This window comes from Hipposideros armiger, unplaced genomic scaffold (assembly GCF_001890085.2).
Source record: "Hipposideros armiger isolate ML-2016 unplaced genomic scaffold, ASM189008v1 scaffold_609, whole genome shotgun sequence".
Classification (NCBI taxonomy): domain Eukaryota; kingdom Metazoa; phylum Chordata; class Mammalia; order Chiroptera; family Hipposideridae; genus Hipposideros; species Hipposideros armiger.
The window spans coordinates 642,978-669,659 of NW_017731959.1; the positions used below are offsets into that span (position 1 = coordinate 642,978).

Below are 26,682 nucleotides of genomic sequence, written 5' to 3' on the forward strand. Positions count from 1 at the left end.
CAGGTGGCAGGATGGCTCAGCTAAAAAAAAAAAAAAAAAAAAAAAAGAGAGAGAGAGACAGGGTTGGGCAGCCTCCCCTCCTGCCAGCATTCATGCCAAAAATCTATTTTTATGTTGACCAAGGGCCTTGACTATGCTACCTGACTCTAGGGACATAATAGTCACCGCTTAAGTTCCAACTGCACCCCCTCATAACTTATAAACCAGAGTGGAAGACAAATATATCACCAGATGGTTACAGTCCCCATTTCAAGCTCTGCTTCAACTAATGCCCAACCCAGAGCCCTATACCTCATGCTGAATGAGCCCCCTTTATAGCCAATCAACCCCATACACTCAGTCTCCTCCTATCTGCTCCATAGCCCTACTGTTGTCCAGCACTGTCCTAGGCCCCCACTCCTGCTCCTGACCCCACACTCCTCCTTGGGTTCCCAGCTTTAGTGTCACTCCACCATGTGCCCCACCCCACTCCCTATTTGTTTATTCAACAACTATTTAGAGAATCAGGCTCTGCACTGGACACTGAAGACAGAGTGGTGACCTAGGCAAGCATGTTGAATGAAAGGTCCCTGAATATTGCATTTTTCAGGGCTCCATCTGAGGTTGACTGGGCTCTCCAGAACTCCAGCCCTAGTATCCAGTGTTTCTGGGGCACCCCACAGACCTCTTACACTCCCTGTGTCCCAAATTGAGAAAACCCTGCTGCTTATTTTCTACCATCCCTATCTGGTGATGCGTCTATGTCCCCCACTGAACTGTGAGCTCCCTAGCATGGAGACTGGGGCTGTCTCAGCCACTGCGGTGACTCCAGCACAGGGGTCAGGAATGTTATGGAATGGTAAGGACAAAGGAATCTGGAAGAAAGCATGCCAGGGAGATATTAGGGTCATGTTATCCCTTGCTCAGACCTGCGACAAGAGCAGTAAGTTTGGCATCTCCTCTTCTGGTTCTCATCCTTCTAGAAAGAAAGTCCCATTTTGTCAAGAAAATCAAGAGAGGCAATAGGGACGTTTTACCTCATAGGGAACAGAGCTGGTAGTGAGAAGGGGGACACAAAAAGTAAGTGAGCCCCACCGCTTTTCCACGCCCCCGCCATCTTCTTTCATCGCGACCCATTTTGGATGAGTGAGAGATGCAGGCAGCTCCGAGACCCTTGCAAAGCCCGGAGGCCCGCGTCTGCCGGGCAACCGATGATGTCACTGTCGGCGCGCTGGTGACGTCAGAGCCGGGCGCCAAGCTTGAAGAGGGTGCGGGAAGCGGTGGCGGCCGAGTAACTGTCATGGAGTTAGTGCAGGAAGTGCGGGCACTGGTTTGCTGGGCGGCCGAAGAGATGGAGGCACCCGTGGCAGCCCGAGCCCCCGAGTCGACGCTGCGCAGGTGAGGGCCGCTCTGGGAGATCCTGGAGATAGTGTCTCTGGGAGAACCCCGTTTTGACTGAAGATGGGGCTCCTCCTGCTCCGCCCCAGTGAGAATAACCCCTAAGGGCGCGCGCCCCACCACCACCTCCTGTGTAGTATCTATCCAGGAAGAGAATAGTGGACTTGAGTGAGGACGTCCTGGCAGTAACCCCCACACTCCACCCCCACCCTTGAGACCGCCCAGAGCGAGGTCCCCACTACCAGTGACGGTCGTCCATGAGTTACTGAAGCCCCCTTCCCGTGTGGTGTTTAAATAGGATCTCCTGGGTAAGGCTGTCCCTGCAGCACGTCACCTACCCACTACCCACCCCAGCCAGTGAGGACACCCTGGAGTCAGCAAACTCATTCGAGATTGAATCTATAGGAGTGATGGCCCACATCCAGTAACCAAAGTACTTCCCGGCAATAGACCTCCCCCCACCGCCACCCCCACCTCTGGAAGTAACTGGAAATGATCCTCTCCCAGGAGAAAGGGAGCACCCCACCCCCACCCCAGGGAATGAAATATCCCCACGCCCAGTGAGAAGCCCACCCTCTCAGTGACCCACCCAGGTGGGACTATCTTACCCCCAAAAGTGTGAACCCTCCCTCCCCCGAGAAGTGAGATTCCCTAGGAAAGACCTTCCCCACCACCCTGAGAATGAGGATCCTCTTCCCTGTGTGGTGTCCCCACAGGCTGTGTCTGGGCCAGGGCGCTGACATCTGGGCCTACATCTTGCGGCATGTGCACAGCCAGAGGTGAGCCTGGCTGCGTGAGGGAGGCGGTGGTAGGGGAGGGGACACAGGCAAGTCCCACAGTAACTCTTCTTCCTCCTACCTCTCCACTGCAGAAATGTCAAGAAGGTCCGGGGAAACCTACTCTGGTAACTGGTTCTCAAAGCTATCCCTTCCTATCTTCCCCAGTCCCATCCAGCCCTGTCCCCACCTACAGCCTCACCCTGGAAGCCCCTGTCATCCCCTAACTCTGGCCTCATTTCCTCAGGTATGGCCACCAGTGCAGTCCAGAGGTGAGAAGCATGTGCTACAAGATTTTCTTTCATCAGAAAGAGGACTTGTAGATCTTCTGCTCTAGGCCCAGGCTTGTGTTGGGTGATGCTGGGGGCACTGAATCACAAGACAGCCCCAATCCGTGCACTCAGGGTTTACAGTCCAGAGGGAGACAGTCAAGAGCTGGGGGTGGGAGGGCATGGATATGAGGCACCAAAGCTGGTGAGGATAGATGGGAGAATGGGCTAGTTTGGGAGAGATACTGAGGCCAGCGTGGGACCCAGTGTTTGCAAGGAGCCCAGATGACATCTAGTGGGAGGCTTCCAGGAGACCTCAGGACTCCTAGATGTGGCGCTCCTGGGGAAATGAGGACTGGAACAGAGATGTCATCAGTACAGAGACAGGAAATAGGTTGGGAGGCTGGTATAATTCTAGGAGGAAGGAGGAGGGCCAGGATAGTTCTCTAGTGCTCTTCTGGGCCTAGAGATTCAGATACATTAACAGCTGAGGAAAAACCTTCTACCCACCCGCCTGGGCAAGTGAGGAGACTGGTGCTCCACAAAGGACAGTCAGGCCAGGCTGAGCCCCGGCCGGGCCATGCATCTGACCCTGCACCTGATCCCACCAGGCCTGTCGGAAGTTGGAGCTGGAAGCTGCTGTTGCCCACCTGCAGGCAGAGATCCAAGAGTTAGACCAGAGCTTGGAGCTGATGGATCGAGAGACCGAGGCTCAGGGTGACTCGTGGGGCTGGACGGATGGGAAGCAGAATGGAGGTTAGGGAAGTACTAATGGCCACCGCGTTCCTCCCACAGACATGGCCCTGGAGCAGGTGCTGCAGGGCATACAAGACACCCAGCGGCGTGCTCTCCTCCTCCGGGCACAAGCTAGGGCCATGCGAAGACAGCAACGTCAGCTTCAACATCCCGTGCAGTGGCTACAGAATCAGCTCAGAGGCCTGCAGGACATAGAGAGGTGGGCCTTGGGTGCCCAGGAACCAGCCATCACCAGGCGGGGTAGACAGACATTTTCCTTAGAGACCCCAGTACTCTGCCCTGACCCCTTCTTGAGTTCCAAATGTCTGAGCTCCACTCCTTAGGATTTAAAGTCCATGAGGCCAGGAAGTTTTATCATCTCAACCACCTGTATTTCCAGTGGCTAGAATGGTGCCAACTGTATATCTGGAATACCAGTGTTGGGAAAGAACAGTAAACAAGTAACCCTGCCCTCGGAGAGCTTACACTCTGAGGCAGAGGAGCCAGATGGTAAACGAGGAAGCAAACAAACCCTATAATTACAAGTAGAGATAAGTGCTACGAGGAAAAGGTGATATGACAGAAGGTAAGAGGGAGATGCTACTCTAGTAGAACAGTCAGAGAAGGCCTCTCTGAAGAGGTGACATTCGAGTTGGGAAGGGAATTTCCATGAAGAGGGACAGCAAGATCTGAGGCCCTGAGCTTGGCATGTCTGAAGACCAGCCAGGAGGGCAGTTCAGCTTAAGTTTCACTGGGCAAGGGGGACAGCATGAGGAGGTGAGGTTGGAAAGGTGGACAAAGCACCATGGAGGCATGGGAATTCTACTCTGAGGCTGAGTTCATGCCCTGGCTTGGCCGCTTATACCTGTGTGACCTTGGGTAAAATTTGTGCCTCGGTTTCTAAGATCTGTAGAATGGGGATAATATTATCTGCTTTATAAGGTAGGTGTGATAATTGAGTTAAATCATGCAAAGTGCTTAGAAAAGTTTGTTACCCATTGTTGTTATTCTGAAGGTGATGAGAACATATCACATTGTCTTTGAGGGTTTTGCACAGAACAGTGACATGATCTGTTTGAGGTTTTAACAGGATCGTTAACTACTGTGTGGAGAACAGACTGAAGGGGGCGAGAGCAGGGAGACCAGTGAGAAGGCTAATATAGCCAGGAGATGAGAGTGGCCTAATTGTGGACATGGCCCCTGAGATTCAGGCTCAGTGATCCCTGTGACTAGCTTTGCTGGCAGCAGGAGGGGACACAGACATCTGTTCTCCTAGCCCCCTCCTTCCAGGGACCCCAACCCCAACTGCACTTCTCTCTCCAGGAAGGCCAAAGTGGATATAACCTTTGGACCTTTGACGTCAGCAGCCCTGGGCCTGGAGCCTGTGGTCCTGGTAAGAGTCCTGGGTCATCATGGGGGAAGGGGTGGGGAGTCAGGGGTCAGGTGGACCCCTGGGGCCTCCTCATGCCCCATTCTCTTCCCAGGGTGATGTCCGAACAGCCTGCACTCTCCGAACCCAGTTCCTGCAGAACCTCCTGATTCCTCAGGCCAAAGGAGGCAGCATCCTGTGAGTGTCCCCCAGCTCCCAGAAACCCTGCAAAGAACTTGGGCTTTGGGAGAAGTTACTTGGCTGTTCATTTCCTCAAACACTGGGCCTCTGAGCTGTGTCGGCCCCAGGGCCTGCCCTGACAGGGCTCCCAGGCTAGGAAGAGGTGGAAACAGACCCATCACAGACAGTGATGACCCATGTGGTTAGGGCTATGGCAGGATGGCTCAGCTGGTGAGAGCACATGCTCCTAACAAGATTGCTGGTTAGACTCCCGCATGGGATGGTGGGCTATGCCCACCTGTAACTAAGATTGAACACGGCACCTTGAGCTGAGCTGCCCTGAGCCCCCGACAGGCGGCCGGATGGTGACTGGACTTGGAGCTGAGCTAGCTGCGCCCTCCACAGCTAAGACTGAAGGACAACAACTTGGCTGTTCCCCTTCCCCAATTCCCCAATAAAATCTTAAAAACAACAACAACAAAAAAGAAGGATGGGTTCTCTGGTAAGGAGGCTTAGCAAGGGTAAAAGGTTCAGTGGGTTTTCCAAGCAAGCAGCCCATGTGAAAGGGCCCAAGACCAGCAAGTTGGTATAAGTGGGGAACTCAAGTCTAGCCAGCATAGATAAACTTAGTTTCCTCATCTGTAAATTGGGGGCAGTGACAGCTCCCACTTTGTAGACTGGTGGTAATATAGATGTGTGTTATAACATTCTCTGTCCCCTCCCCCAACCCCACAGAACCCCTCAAGATGACCACTTTGGAACTTCCTACCAGCAGTGGCTTAGCTCAGTAGAGGTGAGGAGGACTCTCAGAAAAGGCCACACCCACTGCCTCATGATCAAACCTCAGGGTGCCAGGACCTGATTATCACTGCCCTGTCCCCATGGGGTCCGAGCTCACAGCCCTGCCCCTATTCTGCCCTGACTTCACCCCTCCCTCAACTAGACACTGCTGACAAACCACCCTCCAGGCCATGTCTTGGCCGCCTTGGAGCACCTGGCTGCAGAGCGGGAGGCAGAGATCCGGTCCCTGTGCAGTCCAGACGGGCTCCAAGATACAGAGATAGCCAGGTGTGAAGTGGAGTGCATCTGTAGTCAGGCAGGGCGGGTGGTTGGGTGAGCTGGGACAGGGTCAGGACCTGCTCATGGGGATGGAACTAAAACCCGGGGACCAAACCCAGGTGGGCTGACATTGGCTACCCTCGAAGGTCCAAGCAAGGAGACAGGGCCCCTCAGCAGTTTCACCCCATCCCTAGGTCCCAGGTACCAGAACAGTCAGACTCCAGCCAGGCCCTGCCATCCATGGTGCATCTCATCCAGGTAACCCGCAGGTACCCTTCCTAGACTCCACCCCCTTCCCATCCCAAGACCCACTTGATCCCCTCACCCTCAGGGACGATACCCACCCTGACTTTATACCCCTGCCACAGGAGGGCTGGCGGACTGTGGGTGCGCTGGTCACCCAGCGGGGCCCCCTCCTGGAGGAGCATCAAATTCTGACCCGGCACCTCCAGAGCCTGATGGAGGAGATGGAGAGATGTACCCCGGGATCCAGCGAGAGGTGAGGGGGCTCCCTGGGCAGAGGCCTCTGGGCCATCTCTCTCCTTTGGGTCTTGGGATATTGGACTTTTTCTGCCCCTGTGGCTCCCTCTCTGCCTCCATGCTCTCTCTGTGTTTGTGGCTCCTTACAGATCTTATCTGCCCTTCTCCACTGTGAGTCTTAGTCACCTTCTTCTTCTTTGCTCTCTCCTGCTTGTCCCCCAGGCAGGCATTTTTGCTGGAGCTCCAGAGCTGTGGCTTGTGGGCAAAGCTCAAGGCCCTATGTACCCAGAGCCACGAGCTGGAGGAGGCTGCTGTGCAGCGGCAGCTTCTGCTGCAGGAGCTACAGGCCAAACAGCAACGGATCCTGCACTGGCGCCAGCTGGTGGTGAGAAGTGGGACTCTGGGAGAAATGTCAGGGCCTGGTAGAGGGCGAGAGTGAGGCTGGGGAGCCTTATGATCCAGAACTGAGCCTCCTGGTCTAGGGGAGAGGCTCAGGGTGAGTCTCCCAAGAGGAAGCAGGACCTGTGCAAAGGGGAGGGCAGGGCCAGAGGCTGGGAGGTTGGAAGGAAAAACAGTTTGTTTTGCTTGTCCAGGAGGCAACACAGGAACAGGTCCGCCTGCTCATCAAGGGCAACTCAGCCAGCAAGACACACCTGTGCCGGAGCCCCGGGGAGGTGAGTTGGGATTTGGAGCGAGGTCTGGGTAGGGCCGTCTCCTGAGGATGGGGCTGGGTGGCCTCAGGCTGTCCCTCCCATTCCTTTTCTTCCCCACAGGTGCTGGCTCTGGTTCAGCGAAAAGTGGCCCCCACATCTGAGGCAGTGGCACCACAGAGCCAGGAGCTGCTTCACTGTCTGGAGGAGGAGGCCCGACATCTGCCCCACCTTCTGCTGGGCACCCTGCTTCGGCACAGCCCCGGAGGGTGAGACCAGGACCACCCCCTACATCCCCTCTCTTGGATGACTGTCAGTCCCTGGGCCACTCCAAAAACAATCCCACACCCCTTTTTCCCAGGCTGCCAGACCTCACCCTCAGGTCCTCAGCCCTATTCTGAAATCCTAGTCCCCAGACCCACATCCAAGTCCCTGGGCCTCCCGAGCCCACCTCTTAGCCCCCAAAGCTTCTGGAACCAAGCCTCCCTCTCAATGTCTCACCCAACCTGGACTCTCCCTGAAGGCTGCAGCCCCTGCCCACGGTCCTACCATCCATCCACCAGCTGCATCCTGCGTCCTCAAGGGGCTCCAGCCTCATAGTGCTAGGCCACATGCTGGGGTTGCCTACAGGGAAGGTGAGTACCTGTCCCCTAGGACCTGTCTTCCCACTGCTACCCCTCCCGAGGTGACTGTCCCTCCCCGCTCCCTCCAGGCTCCAGAGCTGCTTCTCCCGAAGGCCGCCTCTCTTCGCCAGGACCTTCTGTTCCTCCAGGACCAGCGGAGTCTCCGGTGCTGGGATCTTCTCCACATGAAGACCAGCCTACCACCAGGACCATCCACCCAGGGTAGGCCTGCCCTGCTTCCATATCTAGCAACCCTGCTCATTCCCAGGACCATCAGCCTCCAGAACGAATCACAACACCCACCGCTGACGCAGAGCCTTCTGTGCTTTAAGCATGTTCACTAGTTTCATCTGTACAGCAGCCCCAGGGTTTAGTGCTGCCAATCTCCCCGTTTTACAGAGGAAGGACCTGGACACAGAGGCCTTGGTAGCTGCCCAGATGGCAGAGCTAGGATTTGAATCCAAGCAGTCTGACTCCTGATGGGTGTGTGCTCAGGTGACACTGCCCATCTAATTGCCAAGTACTCCTTCATCACCATCCAATAGTATACTTGAGCGGTTAAAAACTGGGCTATGGAGTTAAACTACCTGGATCCTCTTCTCAGCACTATCTCTTGTTTTGTGATCTTTCTGTGCCTTAGTTTCCTCCTCAGTGGAGTAAGCATAATAATAATACCTTATAGAGTTGCTGGGAAGACGCAGTCAGGTGACCCAAAGGGCATGCAGTAAGCACTCTGGGTATCTAGGGAGATTGCGATCATTTTGTCTGCACATGCTCAGTCTCTTCCAGTCCTCCTCATGAGGGAAGGAAGGGGTTATTAAGCTTCGGTTTACAGATGAGGAAACTGAAACTCAGAAAAGTCATTCATCCCTAGATTTGCTCCGCAAGCACTCACTGGGTACCTACCAAGTGCTGGCCCCAAGAGCTCAATGGGGAGAGAGGCGAGAGCAGTCCAGCCCAGGGGGTGTCCCGATGGTAGCATCAAAGAGCAAAGAATCCAAGGATTAAATAGATAGAAGAGGTGAATTGATGACAAATGAATCAAGAGTGCCATCAGCAAAGTAGGAAGAGACCACTTTCAGGCCTTCGAGTTTCGGGCTCCCTGCCTTCCCCCTCTGCACTAGGCAGGGAGTGAGTGATGTGCAGCAACAGCCAAGACCCAACACAGCTGCATCTGACCTCCGGGCCACCGTGAACTTTACATGTCTAAACAGGACTCAGTGTCCTCCGCTCCAAAGCAGTTTTGTTTTTCTTCGACCTGGTTTCCTTCCCTCAATAAATGACCCGACCCTCCTGATCCAGGTGCCAAAGCGAAAAACCCAGGAGTCATCCTTAATTCCTCCCAGGCCCCTAGTGCCCCACCTTCAACCTGTCAGCAAGCCCTGTGGGTCCTATTTCCAGAGTGCTCCAGTCTCCCCATGCCTCAATAGCCTGTGGCTCAGATAATGAGCTGACCACAGAAGTGGCTGAAGAAAGGGCAAGTGTCACGCTGAAGATCACAGGCAAGGATGGGTTGGAGTCAGGATTCAGGCCCAAGGGGTCTGAGCACAGTGCTGGTCTGCACTTGCTCCAAACTCGGCCTCTTTGGGGCCTGTGGAGAGAGACTAGACCTAGTCACAGTCCCCAGGGGGAAACACCGCTGAAGTGAAGGGCTGTAGCAGTCTGAGGAGAAAGACTCAGGGTTAAGAGTGCTGGGAAGGGAGTCCAGGAGGAAAGATGGTATCTTGAGTGGGGGGTAGGTGAGGTTTTGCTCAGGAGTAGTGAGCAGCAGCCATATAATGCAAAGCTTCAAGTACTAGGCTGAGGGGATTAAATTCTGCCTTGGGTACGCTGGGGAGCGTTGAAGGGTTCGGAGCAGGAGAGGGAAAGGATCAGGTTTAGACTTAGGCTTCAGGAAGGTCACTTCGGCTACCATGTAGAGGATGGAGCCGAGTGGCAGCCTAGAAGGGAGGCTGGGGGGTGAGTAGGGAAGTGGGAGGAAGCTGAAGGGTGGGCCATGGATAGTGACGGTCTGTCAGGGAGGGGCTGTCCAGGATGAGGCCTGGTGAGGGTTGCGGGGAGTGTGCTTGCCCTTGAGATGAGAACCTGGGAGGAGGGAGAGGTTTGGGAGAGATGCTGAGGTCAAGACTAGGTGACTGGAAGGGCCGGCCGAGTGGCTCAGGTGGTTAAGAGCTCCCTCAAGAGTGTGAGCTCTGAGCAACAGCGGTTCGATGCCCGGCCCAAGCTGAGCTGCCGCTGAGCTGCCAACAGGTGGCAGGATGGCTCAGCTAAAAAATAAAATTAAAAAAAAAGACTAGGTGACTGGAGATTTACATAGTGACCCATTGGCTGCAGGGCACCAAGGAGCCAGAGGACTCAGTGCTGCCTCCTGGGCTTCTTAACTTGCAGGGCTGCTGCAGATCTGGGCATCCCAGGAAAAGGAGCAGAAGGAGAATCTGGGGCAGTCTCTGAAGCAGCTGGAGAACCTGCTGAAACAAGCGCTGGAGCGAATCCCCCAGCTGCAGGGAGCTGTGGGGGACTGGTAAGGGGGGGATATGATGGGGGATGGGGCTGAGCTGGGTGGAACAGGCAGCACTCGGGGCTGGGGAGGAGCGGGATGAGGGAGACTGGCAACAAGCAGGCCATGGGGTGGGGAGGCCAGTGAGGGTCCGGAGGCCCAGGCCTTCCCTCTGACACCATCCCCTTCCCCAGGTGGGAGCAGCCAGGCCAAGTCGCCCTCTCAGAGGAGCTCTGCCAGGGCCTGTCCCTGCCCCAGTGGCGGCTGCGCTGGGTCCAGGCGCAAGGCACCTTGCAGCAGCTGTGCAGATGAAGAGGGGGCTCAAACATGACTCAAGAGCTTTACATTTGTTCACTTGACACCTCCCTCAACATGGAAGAAAGCTTCACCTAGGTGTGTCAGCCCATTGTCTGTACCCACAACTGCCATCCCCCTCACAGGCTGTTCTGCTGTTCCTCTCAACTGCCTTACCCCTGTCCGTTCTTCTCACCAAAGCCAAGAGAATGGGGTACTCTGGACCGCACCTCAGGTCCCCCTGAAATTCCTCACATCACTTTCACCCTTGGCAAAAAAATAATTGAGTACCTGCTCTAAACGCTGAGGATCCAGCACTGAACAAAATAGACAAAAGTCCCCGCCTTCAGGGAGTTGTCGTTCTAGGACAGGGAAACAGACCACTGACAAGATAAGGAAGCAAAATATGTAGTATGTTGGAAAATAACTGCCACGGAGGAAAATAAAGCAGGCTGTAGGAGAAACAATTTTAAATGGAGGGCTACACAGCAAAGGTCACACGGTAAATGCCATGCGAGGCATGCAAAGGCCCTGAGTACAAATGTGCTGGTATGAGGGCTGAGGAGACAGTGCAGCTTCAGGCAGGGGACGAAGGGAGGTTAAGAGGTAAGATTGCCTTCTAGTTTTTTTGTTTGTTTGGTTTTTTTTTTAAGCTGAGCCATCCTGCCACCTGTTGGCAGCTCAGCGGCTGCTCAGCTCGGGCTGGACTCGAACTGCTGTTGCTTAGAGCTCAAACTCTTGAGCGAGCTCTTAACCAACTGAGCCACTCGGCCGGCCCCTAGTTTTTATAGCTTCGTTTTTACACTTAAATCTCTAAGCCATTTGGAATTTATGCAAATGGATCCAATTTTTGTCTTACTTTACATATATCCCAATAGCACTTATTAAAATACTCAAGAGCAGTGGTTGTTGCCTGTGAAGGAATGGTGGGCGACAGGGATCAACCAAGGAGAAGACAAGGAAACTTTCTAGAGTGGGAAATGTATTACAGTTGACCGTTGAACAAGGCGGAGGGTAAGGGGTGCCGACGCCCACCCAATTGAAAATCCGCATATAACTTTTGACGCCCTCAAAACTTAACTAAAGTGTGCTCGCTTTGGCAGCACATATACTAAAATTGGAATGATACAGAGATGATTAGCATGGCCCCTGCACAAGGATGACATGCAAATTCATGAAGCGTTCCGTATTTAAAAAACAACAAAAACAAGTAAGCTAGAGAAAAAAATGCTAAAATAAGGAAAAGAAAATACATTTACAGTACAATACTGTATTATTTATTTTTTAAAATCTGCATATAAGTGGATCTGCACAGTTCAAACCTGTATTGTTCAAGGATCAACTGTATGTTTTTAGAATGGTGGAGTTACACAGGTGTATGGGTTTGTCAGAACTCATCTAGCTGTACTTTTTAGGTCTGTACATTTCACTGTCTGAATTATTCAGTTTATAAAGTGAAACTTGACCCACCTAAGCTTTATATAATGTTTTAGATGACCTGAGATGCCACCTTTTCACACACTACTCATTCCATGAGTAATTGGGCTGTCTTTGGATTCTCGCCAAGCTGTCTGATTGAACTGCGTGTGTCATCCCCACTTTGTTTTAATTATACAGGCTTTGTAATACATTTTAGTATCTGACATGGCTGGTTGTCATCGTTATTTTTCAAGGTTTTCCTGTCTCTTCTTGCTAATGTTTTCTCCCAAACGAAATGAACTTTATACCCAACTTGCCTGGTTCCAGAATAAACACAAACACAGATGGGAGTTTTATTGGGGTTGCAGTAAGTTAATAAGTTAGGTAGATCTGATATTTTTGTGATCTTGAACCTAGCTTTCCACCTCGCTTCTCACAGCTCCTCTCTGGGCCTCCAGAGCACTCTCACTCTCCCAGTTCTCTTCCCATCCCTGGCTGCTCTTACTCAGTCTTTATACATATGCTTTCCTATGTGCCACCTTAGTGCTCCCCTGTCTCCCTTTTTTCATCTCGGCTCTCAACCCCCACCTCCCTATTGAATATGGGGGTCCTTTCCCCACTCCCTGCTCCATTTTTCTCCGTAGCACATCTCATCTTCTAACATGCTGTGTTTTACTTTATCTCTCATTGTTCCCCTCAAACAGAATGTGAGATCCGTGAAGGTGAATTCCTCTGTAAACTAGAAGTTGGGCAAACTCTCTGAAATATGAGTCAAAACACAGATGCAATAAGGGGAAGTATTGACAAAAACAAACTTTTTACATTTTGGCAAAAAAAAAAGTAAAAAGAAATGACAAATTGGGAATAAATTTTTGCAACTTATACCCGAAAGGGATGTATGTGTATGCACACACGTGTATAATATCAAAGTGGAAAAGAAAAACTCCCAAGTCCATAGGAAAATGGGCAAAATATATGGCATGGACAATTTTCAGAACATATGCTCAAACTCAATCATAAGAGAAAAGCAAATTGGACCACACTTCGATACATTTCTCATCTATCAGACTGGGAAAAAGGAAACCCAAAATTTTGGCAGCTCACTCTGTTGACAAGACTATGGGAAAATAGCACTCCAGTACATCAGTAAAAATCTCCAGCAAAACTACACAGGCATTTAGTCATTGCCCAAACAACCCCACTGCTAGGAATCTATCCCAAAGATATACTGGGTGAAATGTAAGTTGTGGGACCTCGTACGAATCAACTAGACCATATTCTTCAGAAGGTCAGTGGGGGTAGGGTGGGGACTGATTCAGATTAAAAGAGACATGACAACCAAATGCAATGTGGGATCTTGGTTGAATCACAGATTTTTAAAAATGTGCTTTAAAGTAAATTTTGGGGACAACTGGGAAAATTTGAATATGGGAATTTTGTATATTACAGACTATTATTGTATTTTTGTTAAATTTCTTTGGTGAGATAATGGTTTTGTGGTGATGTGGGAGAATATTCTTAGAGGATGTGTTGAAGTATTAAGGGTGATGATATCTGCAACTTACTTTCAAATAGTTCAGGCCAGGAAACAATAAGATAGAAAGGAGAGGGATGGAAGCCCAACATCTCTGAATGTACAGTTTCATACTTTTGGCTGTGGAAACATCTGCTCATTTTAAACAACGAGAAAAAGAAAAAAGAAAGAAATCCTTAAAAATTGAAAACATGGAAATAAATGAACCTAATTCTATATGAAGTTGGTGGCACAACTGTTTTAGATAAGAATTGTTTCAGGTTAAAACACAGTGGTTTCATTTGATGCCTCCAGTGGTATGTAGATCCCAAGAGAAAAAGAACTGCAATGAAATCTTAAACTGCAGTCAGTAGTCTTACTGTTCATAATACTGGTATTTTCATTTAGAAAAAATATATTACATATTTGAGACTATATTTTAAAATTATATATTAGACCAAAGCAAAGAAGTAGCTTTGCTAATGTTACTGGAAACCAAGATTTTTAATAAAATCAAAGAAGTAAAAACCTCATAATCTTTCATTTGAATTGGAAATACCAGAATGAACTCCTGCGTCTTTCTAAAAATACATATTTCCCTCGCAAAGTCCACAGAAAAGGTCTAGATAGAATGATAACTGGTACTAGTGAGCAACCCTAGTGCCCAGGTTGTCGTCCCTAATTACCATTTCTGACTAGAAGGAACCAGGGATTCTTGGGAAAACAGCTGATTTCAGGTCTGGAACAGGAAGTGTACAAAGTGAGTATGGGGCATCTTGTGCCAGAGAGCAAGGAAGTCCTCCAAGACTGCTGGGATTGAGTCAAAAGAACTGAGTTAATCTGAAGGGACTGCCACTAGCCGAAGATTTTGAGCAGCAATAAGGATGAATGCAATGATTTGAAGCACATCAAATATGTTTGAAATACAGTAAGTCCCCGACTTACGAACAAGTTCCGTTCCAGGAGAACGTTAAGTCGGATTCGTTCGTAGGTCCGACAAAGTGAGTCTTTGCGCTTCCAAGGAGTCCCCTCCACATCACCACTGCTTTTCCTCTTGCTTCCGGACACCCTGGGCTCTGATTGAGCACTGTAGTACTGTACAGGAAGCACACAGCAGCACAACTGTGACAGTGTCCAGCAGACACGTGAGCTACTTCTGTAATTTGATTTGTTCGCATCTACAAATGTTCATAATTCGAGGTCCGTTTGTATCTGTAAAAGTTTGCAACTCGAATGTTCGTAAATTGGGGACTTACTGTATAAGTTTATATTGATACATATACACACATACCTCATTGGTCACCTTTGAACTATGAACCAACTCATTTTGAAAATTTTTTTCATAAAATAGGGAAACATGTTCTCTGTCTTTCCTGCATGTGAACAAGTAATTAAAGTCATGACGAGGAAGAAATTATTTAAAAGAATCACTAATAATTGCAAAGAGAATGATAAAATTCAAAACCCACTATTTTCCATACATTAATGAAGTAATAGATACAGGTTAAGGTCTGCTAAAACTATTACTGGTAAGGTTGATTGGGCTTCTTAAAATAGAACAGATGACACTGCTGATCAATCGTGATATCACCAAAGGAGGACAACCAGGCATATGCTGATAGCATACAATGGATATTTATTGCAACAGGATTACCTATGAAGTATTCTTCACCAAATTAAACCTAAATCCAATCAAGCTATCACTACAATATATAAGAAAAGGGGAGGGGGCAGTGAGGAACAAGGGAAACCGTGCACTGTAATTAGTTAAATCCAAAACGTGAGACATCCTATAGGACAACTAATCCAGTTTCTTCAACAAACACAAGGCCCAAAAGTGGGGAGGGAGAAGAAGAAAGAGGGAGGGAGGAAGAAAGGGAGAAAAAGCTGGGAAGGAAATGTGTAGATTAAAAAAGACAAGATTTTAAAACTGTAACAATTTGAGCAAAATGTAGTAGTATGGAATTATAACCCAAAGTGTAACATCCATGTGTCCATACTGATACAAATTATTTACTAAAGGGAGAAGACTAAGCAAATCCCCTGTGCAGAATTACAAATAATTTATGGAGATACCTCACTCTCAAGGAGTGGGCCCACGCATAATGACTTCCTTCTAAAGAACATGAAAAGGGAGGTTTTTTTTTAAGTAACTTTATAGTGGAGAAACCTGACAAACGCTACCTTACCCAGGAGATCAAAGTTGACATCAACAGTGATAAGTCATGTTGATAGTATGTATGCTTAATAGGATGGGAATTGCGCTTTACTTCTGTGGTCTTTTCCCAAAAAAATTCATAATCCCAGTCAGGATTTAGGTTTAATTTGGTGAAAGAAACTTCACAGGTAATCCTGAGAAAAACATCAGAAAGATCCCAAATGAGGAACATTCTACAAAAGACCTGACCAATACTCATCAAAACTGCCAAAGTCATGAAAAACAAGGGAAGTGTAAGAAATTGCCACAAGCAGAGAAACATAAGGAAACAAAATTAACTGTAACTTGGTATCCTGGTTGGAATGCTCTAAGAGAAGAGATTAGGTAAACACTAAGGAAATTTGGATAAAATATTAACTCTAGTTAACAATGTTTTTAAAAAAGGCTTCCCATTCTCTTTTTATCACATCTCTAGCACAGACGCAAACAAAAGCCAGAATCTTAACAAAGCATTCATTTGTGCTGATTCAGACCAGGACTTCAAGAAACCAAGGCAGCCAATAAAATTGTTTTGACAGAAAAAAAGAGACCAACCAATCAAACACAATGTGTGGATCCTATTTGGATCCTGGTTTCACACTATTGTATGAAGACATTTTGAGGCAGGGGAAACTGAACAGTCTGGGTGTTAGATGATACTAAGAAATTCATTTTCTTGGGTTTGAAAATGTTTTTATTTTCTTTTAAATAGTCCTTAACTGTTATAGAGACACCATGAAGCATGAATTGATGGATGGCTGGAATTTAATATACTTCCCTAAAAAAATAAAAAGTAGAATAGATGAAACAAGGAGGGTAGAATACTAGTAATTGTTGAGAAGGAAGTGGAGGTTCGTTATATTATTCTCTCTACTGTTGCATGTTGTTTAAAATATTTATAACAAAACGTTTTGAGGACTACCAAAAAAAAAAGGAGGGGTCAGCTGTGTCACAAGAAAAGACACAGAGACCTTGAGTTGCCGCCTGACTACTGTCTCTTGGCCTTTGCGTGAACTACTTATTCCTCCTATCCAGAATATCGCTCCCGTTTTCATCTAGCGAAAGTCTTCAGCAGTCATGTCCTCCAAGAAGCCTGGGTCAGCGCCTCCTCTGAGTTTCCCGCATCATGTCTAATCTTTCTGGGAGTCACTGACTGGTAGCGTGTCTGTTTACCCCAAAGCGGAAGTCCACGGTCCCCAGTTGTCTCCAGCCTCGTCCAACTCTGGGCTGATGGGGACCTAAGTGTGTTTTAAAATTTCTGGAAGGGGCCTCGCGGTGGCACTGGAGAGGTCTCCGAGCTTTACCGAGTCTCAAAGGTCCAGTTTCGGCTTTAGGGACGGGACCAACTGACTACAGAGACCTCACTTGCATACGGTCCTCCGTAAAGGCCTTCGCGACACCGAGCGGCACCCAGGTTCTTCCGTTGGTTCGGTTTTTCAACACTCTGATTGGCCTAGATTCCTCCTTGGGTGGGCCCTCCGGGTGTGGCCAGATTATCATTGGCCCTTGTTCTAAAGGCAGCCCTTGTTGGCATATGACGTCGTGCACTGGTGCCGGTAGCTTTCGCCTTATGTCATCGGTGGGCGCCTATACTGACGAAGACAGTGGACCGTGGAACCGGCGGAGGCGGTGGAGTCGAGGCAGCAGGAGCAGCGACAGCGAAGGCAGCAGCGATGGCCGGGGCCGGGCAGGCACCGGGACTTCCGGGTGCAGGAGGACCTGTGGTCCAGGGCCCTGGCGCCGGCATCCCGGGCAAGAGCGGCGAGGAACGCCTGAAAGAGATGGAGGCGGAAATGGCCCTGTAAGGCCCGCGATAGGGCGCGTTAAAAGCCATCCCTGAGCCAGAGCCACCGATCCCTGGAGCCTCCAGGCCGCGATATGCCCGACATATGGCTCTATCATGGGGAAATGGGACCTTCGGGGTTGCGGGGGCGGGCGTCAGGAGAAGTTGGCAAGGGTGAAGGTGCTGTCACGGTATAGCCAGCGTTCCAAGCTTGGTGCAAGGTCCTGAGCTGTGGTGTCTCTCCTGCTCCCCTAGGTTTGAGCAGGAAGTTCTGGGGGCCCCGGTAACCGGAATCCCAACTGCTGTGCCCGCGGTCCCCACGGTAGAAGCGATGCAAGTCCCAGCAGCTCCTGTGATCCGCCCAATTATTGCCACCAACACTTACCAGCAGGTACGTCTGAGCTAAGGCATAAAAGTCAGAGAGCACAATGCTTCGAACTCAGTGCTTGAATACAGAGAGCTATTGACATGTTGACTTGTTGATTCATTTGCATGACAATTTAATGCTTTCTGTGCCAGGTGCTGAGGACACAGTGATGTCTAAGACAAACAATATTTCTGCCCTTTGGGAGCTTATATTCTAGAGCATGTTGCCCAGTAGAACTTTATGCAATGATGGGGATGTTCCATATTTATTTTAAATGTTTACTTAAGTTAAATAGTTCCTCATTCTCATTAGTCACATTCAAGTGCTCAATAGCTAGCTATACATAACTAGTAGCGAGACACTACTAAAAAGAAAACAAGTAAATGAAACGTGTTCACTCTGTCAACAAATAATTATTGGGTGTCTTCTATGCACCAGGCACTCTTCTAGGCCTTAGGCGTGTAGCAAAGAACAAAACAAAGAACAACAATCACTAACTTTTTGGAGTTTACATTTTACTGGAAAGAGACAGGTCAGAGTACAGTCAGAAGGGCAGAGGTTTATCAGCGCAGTCAGGGAAGGCCTTTCTGAGGAGGTGACATTTAAGCAAAGATATAAAGGACATGATGGAGGGAACCATGCAGATATCTAGAGAAAGAGTACTGCCACTAGAGAGGCCTGCTAGTGCAAGAGCCATGAAGCAGGTGTGTACCTGACATGTTCAAGGACCAGCAGGGAGAACAGTATGGCTGGAGTGCAGTGAGCAAGGGGGAGTGTGGGCAGAAATGAGGACAGAGAGGTGATCGCGACCGGATCGGGTAGGGCCTTGTGGGCCACCATCAGGACCTTGGTTTTCACTCTGAGATGAGGAGCCATTGAAAGGTTTTGAGCAAAGCGTAGACAGATATGGTCCAACTTAAATGTTAACAGGATTGCTCTGGCTGTGTTTGGAGAACAGATTGTAGGGGACAAGGGCAGAATCAAGGAGACTAAAGAGGCTACTGTAATGATCTAGGCAAGAGACATTGGTGGCTTCGACCAGGGTAGTGGCATGGGAGATGGGGAGGACAGGCTGGACATAATTTCAAATAGTGCTAAGTGGTATAGGGCAGATGAAACAACAGGATGGTGAGAGAAGTTGCTACTGGGAGGGGCTGAGGACAGCTTTAGGTAGTGTCATCTCAAAAGCCTCCCGAAAAGCGCCATTTTAGCCGAGACCTAAAGGTTGACACATGGCCAGCCCCACACAGAGTGCAAAGAATAAAACCCTTGACCTCCCAGGGTAAGCCAGCCAGGGCAGTTTGAGAGCACTGAGTCAGGCCCCTCACCCCAACCTCCTCCCCAACAGGTCCAACAGTCTTTGGAGGCCCGGGCAGCCGCTGCAGCCACAGTGGTTTCTCCCATGGTTGGCCCTCCTTTTGTGGGCCCAGGTAAGTAAGGAGTGGTGGGGTGAGGGAGCCAGGGGATTAGGCAGGGTGGTAAGAAGGGATGCCCGGGACTAGCCTCCTACCATCCCTGTCTCTTCCCTCCCAACAGTTGGCTTTGGCCCTGGTGATCGTAGTCACCTGGACAGTCCAGAGGCTCGAGAAGCCATGTTCCTGCGGCGAGCAGGTAGGTCTGGGACCAGGAAACCCACATTTAACCAAGCACTCTTGTTTTGACTACTTCGACCTCTTGGCCTAAATCATTGCTCTAACTCACCCTCTCCATTTCATCCCCACCCTAATTTTGTCATCTTCCTAAAGCACAAACTTGATTCTGTACTTCAGGTCATTTCGGCCTCAATTAGACTTAACTTGATTGTTGCAAATCAACCTCCTACTGTCACTTCTCATCCCTACCCTTTGCTATGTTTCTTCATAGCACTTAACACCTTGTAACAAGCTATACACTTTTCTTATTATCTTTTGCTTCCTCTAAAATATAAGCTCTATGAAGGACAGAAGTCTTGGTGTCTGTCACATAATAAGCATTACATGCTATCTGTTGATGGGATGAACAAACCATGAAACAAGCACCAAGCTCCTCACCTGGCAGTGAAGACCCCACATCGCCTAGCCCCTTGCAGAGAGAGACCCTCGCATCCTCCCCAGAAGCCCTAAACGTTACTGGGATGTGCCAGCAATGCTTTTCTTGAAGATCTCTCCCCTGCTCACTGTTGCCCAAATATAACCTTTCAAAACCTATCAACTAAACCAAAATCAAACTAACCAAAGTCAACTAAAATCTGTCATCTCCACAGGCCATTCTTACTTTATGTTGTTGAAGTAACCTTTTTACACAGTCAATTTTTGTGACATTACTTCCTTATGTGTATGAAAAGGACATGTGTTCTGTAAAGTTCTGGTACACTCTCCATTAGATCAAACTTGTGTTACATAAATCCTGTTATACTTTTTTTATCTGATATCTGAGAATTTTTAACATCTCTTACTCGTTACGGTTTTGATCAAAATGAAAATCTGACCTAGTCACTCTGCCCAGCTTACAACCCTGCTGTGACTCCTTGGTGCCCTCGAGAAGATACCCGTGGCTCAGCCAATAAGGCTGTGCTGGGAAGCCTGCTCACCTCTGACCATTCTCTTATGCTCTTTAACTCCTGACTTCCTCTGTTACAATTATACTAATTTGAAAAGGGAGAAAGATTTTGTTTATAAATGTTTCACTTTGCCACTCACCTTTTGCCTGACTAACTCTTCATTATCCTTTGGGTTTCAGCTCACAGGTCCCTTCCTCCAGGAAGCCTTCTCTAGTCCTCCTGGATAGGTCAGAGGGCTCCTCTGGGCTCCCAGTTCTCTGTGGGCTCCCCGCTCCTCGCCCCAGTCACCCTGCCTGGGCTTCCCCCCACCCCGATCCTGATCACTCTGGTGATGGGTGCATTCCCTCCTACTCTGGACCAGGCGCTCCCTCAGAGCCCTTGGTCTTTTGGTGGGTCCCTGGCATCACCCAGGTCAGGGACAGGCCCACAGGAGATCCTCAATGGTACATTTCTGATGAATGAACAAATGAAAAGACCCCTGCATCTCCCAGAAGGCTCCCACTCTCTCCAGGATTTCTTGTATGCTGAGAGTACCTCTCTCGCTCTCTCGCGCGTGCTCTCCCTCTCCCTCTCTCTTTTACTCTCTCTCTCTCTGTCTCTCTCTCTCTCTCTCTCTCTCACACACACACACACCCTGCCCCAAGTGCCCTGGTCCCCCATGACATGCACCCCCATCTCTCTCTCTCCCACAGCTGTGGCCCCCCAGAGGGCCCCTATCCTGCGTCCGGCCTTCGTCCCCCATGTGCTACAGAGAGCAGGTGAGGGGCCAGGGTCATCTTCCCTGCCACATAACTCCCTCCCCAAGCCCTCTAACTCCCCCACTAACACCCTGACAGATTCCGCTCTTTCTTCTGCAGCAGGTGGTCCTCGCCCTATGACTCTGCGGCCCCCTCACCAGGCCCTCGTGGGCCCCCCTCTGCCTGGGCCCCCTGGACCACCTATGATGCTACCACCGATGGCTCGGGCCCCAGGACCCCCACTGAGCTCCATGGCTGCTCTGAGGCCTCCCATGGTGAGTGTGGACAGGGAGCTGATGGTCAGAAGTGCAGTGGGTAGGGAGACCCTCGATCCTGGCCTGATGGGCTGTGTCTAAGTCTGCCTTCCCCTCACTTTTCATGTCCCTGACTTCTTACTCTCTGACTCTGTCTTTCCCTGTATTTCTGTGGCCAAATCTGTTTTTTCTTTCTTTTTGTGAGAAAAGTATAGAAAGAAACACATGCTGTGGGTATATTTCTAGCTCTATCTCCATTTCTCCTTGGATTGTCCCTTTCTGTTTTTCTGTCTTGATATCTTTCCCTGTCCTTGTGTTTCTTTCTTTCTCTCTCCCTCTCTCTTCCTCTTTCTCTCTCTCTATTTCTATCTCCCTGCCTGTGTTTCTCTGTCCCTGTGTCTGTCTCTCACTAAAGACTCCTTTCTCTGTCTAGATGTCTCTTGCCTGCTCTCTGGCCCTCAGGCCCTTTGCTTTATTGTACAGGATGGGAATGGGAATAAGGTCTGAGCCTTGAACTGACCCCCATCATTCTCTCCCCTTGCCCACAGGAAGAGTCAGCAACATCCCGAGAGCTTGGCCTAGGCCTGGGATTGGGCCTGAAAGACAAGGAAGAGGCAGCGGTGGCAGCAGCAGCCGGGCTGGAGGACGCTAGCGCAGCAGTAGCTGTGGGGGCAGGAGGCGCCCCAACTGGCCCTGCCGTCATTGGGCCCAGCCTACCACTGGCCCTTGCCATGCCTTTGCCTGAGCCTGAGCCCCTGCCCCTCCCGCTGGAAGTTGTGCGAGGCCTCCTGCCCCCACTACGCATACCTGAGCTCCTGTCCCTGCGTCCTCGACCCCGGCCCCCACGGCCTGAGCCACCCCCTGGCCTCATGGCTCTTGAGGTAAGCAGGGAGCATCGCAGTGTGGGGACAGAAAGGGCTAAGAGAGCAGACAGGAGCCCATGGACTTCCACACACAAAAACACATGTAGGGCCGGCCGAGTGGCTCAGTTGGTTAAGAGCTTGCTCAAGAGTGCGAGCTCTGAACAACAGCGGCTCGAGTCCCAGCCCAAGCTGAGCAGCCGCTGAGCTGCCAACAGGATGGCTCAGCTAAAAAAAAAAACACATGTAGTTCTCTATCGATGGAGGTGGGGGGGCCCAGGAAATTGGGGGGGCTGGGAGGATGTCAGGGAAAGGGTGGCAGACACATATACCCCAACCGAGGAGCACATCCAGTCCTTTAACTATGGAGGCAAGAGTGTCAGGGGGCAAAGGAAGATGGGAGGGAGGCAGAAGGGTTTAAAAGACTCCCAACACCAAGCCTTTGCACCCTGTCCCCTTTCCTCTGCAGGTCCCAGAGCCCCTGGGTGAGGACAAGAAGAAAGGAAAGCCAGAGAAATTGAAACGCTGCATTCGCACGGCAGCTGGGAGCAGCTGGGAAGACCCCAGCCTGCTGGAGTGGGATGCAGGTAAGTGGGCCCAAGTCCAGGGTCAGACGTTGCTCAGCCAAGGTCAGGGCAAGCTCTCTTCCTTGGGGCAGACACAGGGAAGGTGAACCAGGTAACTCCACAACCGCCTCCTCTCTGAAGGGCAGGCGTTGTTGTTCGCTCACTTCATGGGGGACTAGGCCGTAACTCTGAGGGGCAGGCCCTCACCCCGCCACTGAACAAAACAGGGTGGAGGTGATTGGCACTCAGGGCCTTCTGGCCTGTTTTATTCATGAGGGGCTTGGCTTGCTAAAGGTGAAGGAGCATTCTTTTTTCTCCCAACTTATGAAAAATGTTAAACACTGAACTGCACAGTAAACAGCCATATATCTATCACCTAGATTCAGCAATTAATATGTTTGCTATATTCACTTTATTTCTCTGTGTATGTATGTTTTTTTGGGGGTTGCTCAATCATTTAAAGCAAGTTATAAATTATGACTTCACTTAGTACTCATGCCCTAAGAAAAGTGACATTCTCTTATATCATACCATCATTAACACATCTAAGAAAATTAACAATAATTCTATGGTGTCTCATATTTCATTTAAATTGAAATTTACCCAATTCTCTTCAAACTATTATAGCCATTTTTCCCTTAAACCAGGATACATGCCGTTTTATATCTCTAGATTATCTTTTAATGAGAATGGTCTCCCTCCTACTGCCTTGTCTTATGTATAATAGTTTTTGAAATGTCCAGGCCGGTTATCTTGTAGAAAGTCCCACCCTCTTGCGTTTGTCAGATTATTTCCTCCTGAGTTTGCCTAACTTGTTCACAGAAGCTGCAGGGCAACCGCAATGGTAGCTGAGGAAAGGGACCTGCGTCCCATCCCAGTCCTTGACTTCTGTCTCTTCTCCTGGGACCTACCACCCCAGGCTAGGGCCATGGCAGCATGGGCCCAGATGTGGCCAGTACAGGCGTTCCGTGACATTGGGCAAGTCACGCAGCCTTTCCAGCCTCATTTTCCTCATCTCCAATAAGGGAATAATAATAGTCTGTGCCTCCTGGGAAAGGGATTCTTTGGGCGTGAGCATGTTCTGTTGAGGCTCAGGCCCAGCCCAGGGGATATGCCTGGGAATGGCAGCTGAGATCAGCCTTGGAGAAGGATCAGGCAGTGTGTTCAAGTGTCAGGGATTCAAGGGGGAATTAGAGTGGGCTTTGCAGAGGAAGCAGAGCTGAGGAAAGATGAAGTCTGTGATACTAGTATGCTATTATGGGGTAAGGTACTGTGATGCTAGGGAGCAGGGAATGTCATGGGGGTGTGTCCAGGAGACCAAGGACCTTCCTGATCACTTCCAGATCTTCTGTGGGGACCTGGGTAATGAGGTGAACGATGTTATCTTGGCACGTACCTTCAGCTGCTTCCCATCCTTCCTTAAGGCTAAGGTGATCCGCGATCCGCGACAGAGGGTTAAGAGGCGAGGCCAGGGCTGGGACAGAGTTAGGGGCTTCATCATGGGAACGGGTGAGATGGCCCTAGGGTGGGGAAGGGTAGTGCACTTAATTAAAAGTAAGGACTCTGGAGCCAGATGCCTGAGTTCTTATCCCAGCTCTACCACTTCCTGGTTGAGTAACTTTGCACAGGCGATTTGATCTCTCTGTGCCTCAGTGTAAAAAGGGTTTTGGGAGTGCCAAATGTGTTAAAACCTCATGAGTGCTTAGCAGAGAGCCTAGCACAGGGTAAATACCATGCAGGTGTTGGCGGTTATTACTAAGGGGGTCTTGGGCAGACTGCTGGGGATACAGAGGGAGAAGGGCTCAGGGGGTGCCTCCAGAAACGGTGGGGCCATTTTAATAAGGCAGTCACTGGGCCAGGCATCTGCACCTTCTGACCTTCTCTCTCCCAACCCCAGATGACTTCCGGATCTTCTGTGGGGATCTGGGTAATGAGGTGAACGATGACATCTTGGCACGTGCCTTTAGCCGCTTCCCATCCTTCCTTAAGGCTAAGGTGATCCGCGACAAGCGCACGGGCAAGACCAAGGGCTATGGCTTCGTTAGCTTTAAGGACCCCAGTGACTATGTGCGTGCCATGCGTGAGATGAATGGTGAGTGAGGCCTCCCCTAGGGAAAGTGGGCGTGACGGGCATGTGGCCAACCCCAAGCCTGACCTTGAATCTTCCATTCCCACAGGGAAATATGTGGGCTCGCGCCCCATCAAGCTGCGCAAGAGCATGTGGAAGGATCGGAACCTGGATGTGGTACGCAAGAAGCAGAAAGAGAAGAAGAAGTTGGGCCTGAGATAGGGTCTGGGGCCGGGCACCTGCTCCCACCCGGCCAGACACTGGCTCCTCCCCACAGTTCTCTTTAGAAAACCTCCAACTATCCACCCACCCATCCTCCCCAAAACCAGTTTCAATAAATTTTTGTTCATTTCCATCCCTGGTTGGGCTTGGCAGCACTCTTTGGGGTACAGGGCTTGGCATCCCCCCACCTGGGAATATTGGGGAGCCTTGAAAGTTTACCCAGACACACATGCAGGTGGGCATTTTTCAGTCCCTACTGAGTACCCATTACACCTGGAAACCCCATAAATGCACGCTGAGTGCTGCCCATTCCACAGAAGAGGAAGCGGAGGCTATGGCACGGCTGAAGCCAAGTCGAGGCTCAGACCCATGCTATTCTGACTCCAGCCTGTGTGCTCAGCACCAAGGTAGGGGGTCTTGTGGGCCCTGCCCTTCTGAAGTTCACAGCCTTCTAGGCTTTCATCCATTCAGCAAACTCACCGAGGACCTACACAGTGCTGGAGACACAGCAGTGACTGAAACAGTCCGGGGCCCTGCTTCCTCAGAGCTCCTGGTCCAGTGGCAGAAGATAGGCTTATTGCCAGACAGGCTCAGAGTGGTCACAGTTGGGATGGGGGAGCCCAGGGTGCAACCTGAGAGTTAAAAGAGGGCTTCTTGAACTGGTCATTTCTGAGACTCTCATTTTCTTCCTGTCATTCTATCCCAGTCTCTGCAGTTCTCACCCTCTGGATCTGAGATTGTTTTTCCAGTTTCTTCACTCTGCCAAACTCCCGCTGACTTCTCTTGCTATCTGTCTCTGTGTGGGTCTCCTTGAGTGTTTTTCTGTCTTTGTGAGTGCCCCCGTTTCTTGTCTCTTTCTATGCATCTGTATCTGAATCAGTTCTTCCTCTCTATGTGGGTCTCTCCCCCCAATCCCTTCTCCCCACTCCAGACTTGTCTCTGCCTGTCTGAAGAAGTGTCTGTGCATGACCTTCAACACCAGACTAAGCTTAGACTTTACCCTGAAGGCAGCAACCAGCCCCAAGAAGCTGAGACAAAGTTCAAGCAGGAAACTGGCATCACAGATCTGCACTTTAGAATGAGCCCTAAGACTCCTGTGGGCTGGAGGTCCTGATGGAAGCTGGGGCAGGGATAAGGCAGAGGAGGGAGGTGGCATGGTTCGAGCATGAGAGGATGAGGGTCTTCCAGGGGCATAACTGACAACCCTGGATTAGGAGGAAACATGGGGGTAGGGGAAAACAATGCCTGAGAGTGGTCCTCACAGAGAGGTATCAAATTTCCTCTGTTCCTGTCTTCTTCCCTTACTGCCCCCTCTCTGATGTCACATTTTCCAATCTGGTCAGAGAAGTGAGGGCCTCCTTCCCCAGCAGGAAGTGCCCTTTAGTCCCCTGCCACCTGGGCTGGACCACCCGGCTCCCCCGGACCATTCAAACCCCACTCCCATATCACTAGCCCTCCCTACTCCTGACCTGCTTCTGCTCACAGTAACCATGAGGGGCAAGGGAGGGGATGGGAAGGAGAATAATTCCAGAAAGGAGGGTTTTACATGTGTGCATTTAAGTCCCCCTGAGGACAGGGAAAGAAAGATTGATTGTGGGGTTGAGAGACAGATGGACAGAAGTGGAGAGATGTAGCAAGCAGAGATGGAGAAATGGGGAGGGAGACAGAAAGGTGGAGCGGTGAGAACTAAGAGGCAGTACAATGGGACGGGAGATGGGGAGAAAACCCAGAGAGAGATGGAGACAGATAAGAAGATAGGGAGAGAGAGGAACACTCAAAAACAGGCATGAGGAAGGAGAGAGACTTACCAGAAGAGAATTGGTGACAAGGCCTCACTGAAGTCAGGCT

The 26,682-nt window shown here is 50.2% G+C and overlaps 2 protein-coding genes across 5 annotated transcripts; both read left to right on the top strand.

The window, feature by feature from the left end:
• The first annotated feature begins 1,236 nt into the window (after positions 1 to 1,236).
• HAUS5 (HAUS augmin like complex subunit 5) lies at positions 1,237 to 14,103 on the top strand. Of its 2 annotated transcripts, XR_002121981.1 has the most exons (20): positions 1,237 to 1,377; positions 2,094 to 2,156; positions 2,249 to 2,281; positions 2,401 to 2,425; positions 3,034 to 3,139; positions 3,218 to 3,377; positions 4,481 to 4,550; positions 4,642 to 4,724; positions 5,442 to 5,499; positions 5,650 to 5,774; positions 5,960 to 6,023; positions 6,134 to 6,264; positions 6,468 to 6,630; positions 6,839 to 6,919; positions 7,019 to 7,164; positions 7,419 to 7,530; positions 7,608 to 7,740; positions 9,907 to 10,039; positions 10,210 to 10,408; positions 12,433 to 14,103. XR_002121981.1 is itself a non-coding variant. In XM_019624835.1 (19 exons), the coding sequence occupies exons 1-19, from the start codon at positions 1,280 to 1,282 to the stop codon at positions 10,325 to 10,327; spliced, it is 1,902 nt and encodes a 633-aa protein (XP_019480380.1). In that variant the 5' UTR covers positions 1,237 to 1,279; the 3' UTR covers positions 10,328 to 11,005. The 2 variants fall into 2 exon arrangements, 1 of the variants encoding a protein (XP_019480380.1); XM_019624835.1 differs by lacking the exon at positions 12,433 to 14,103 and having other exon boundaries at positions 10,210 to 11,005.
• A 2,874-nt stretch (positions 14,104 to 16,977) lies between these two features.
• RBM42 (RNA binding motif protein 42) lies at positions 16,978 to 24,967 on the top strand. 3 transcript variants are annotated; one of them, XM_019624870.1, is made up of 10 exons: positions 16,978 to 17,239; positions 17,477 to 17,612; positions 18,937 to 19,018; positions 19,125 to 19,199; positions 20,820 to 20,885; positions 20,964 to 21,139; positions 21,667 to 21,999; positions 22,448 to 22,565; positions 24,442 to 24,636; positions 24,722 to 24,967. In XM_019624870.1, exons 1-10 carry the CDS (start codon positions 17,112 to 17,114, stop codon positions 24,832 to 24,834), a joined length of 1,422 nt encoding a protein of 473 aa, XP_019480415.1. In that variant the 5' UTR covers positions 16,978 to 17,111; the 3' UTR covers positions 24,835 to 24,967. The 3 variants fall into 3 exon arrangements, with proteins under 3 accessions (XP_019480415.1, XP_019480417.1, XP_019480416.1); XM_019624871.1 differs by having other exon boundaries at positions 16,994 to 17,239; positions 20,985 to 21,139; XM_019624872.1 differs by lacking the exon at positions 20,820 to 20,885 and having other exon boundaries at positions 20,985 to 21,139.
• The last annotated feature ends 1,715 nt before the right edge of the window (positions 24,968 to 26,682 follow it).

What these genes read in the sequence shown, in the direction of transcription:
- HAUS5 (XM_019624835.1), top strand. Translation starts at nt 1,280, where the DNA reads ATGGAGTTAGTGCAGGAAGTGCGGGCACTGGTTTGCTGGGCGGCCGAA. An exon ending in GCCAAAGGAGGCAGCATCCT is followed by an intron (nt 4,725 to 5,441) that starts GTGAGTGTCCCC and finishes CCAACCCCACAG; the next exon opens with AACCCCTCAAGATGACCACT. An exon ending in TGTGCCGGAGCCCCGGGGAG is followed by an intron (nt 6,920 to 7,018) that starts GTGAGTTGGGAT and finishes TCTTCCCCACAG; the next exon opens with GTGCTGGCTCTGGTTCAGCG.
- RBM42 (XM_019624870.1), top strand. Translation starts at nt 17,112, where the DNA reads ATGGCCGGGGCCGGGCAGGCACCGGGACTTCCGGGTGCAGGAGGACCT. An exon ending in CCACCAACACTTACCAGCAG is followed by an intron (nt 17,613 to 18,936) that starts GTACGTCTGAGC and finishes CCTCCCCAACAG; the next exon opens with GTCCAACAGTCTTTGGAGGC. An exon ending in TGCCATGCGTGAGATGAATG is followed by an intron (nt 24,637 to 24,721) that starts GTGAGTGAGGCC and finishes CCATTCCCACAG; the next exon opens with GGAAATATGTGGGCTCGCGC.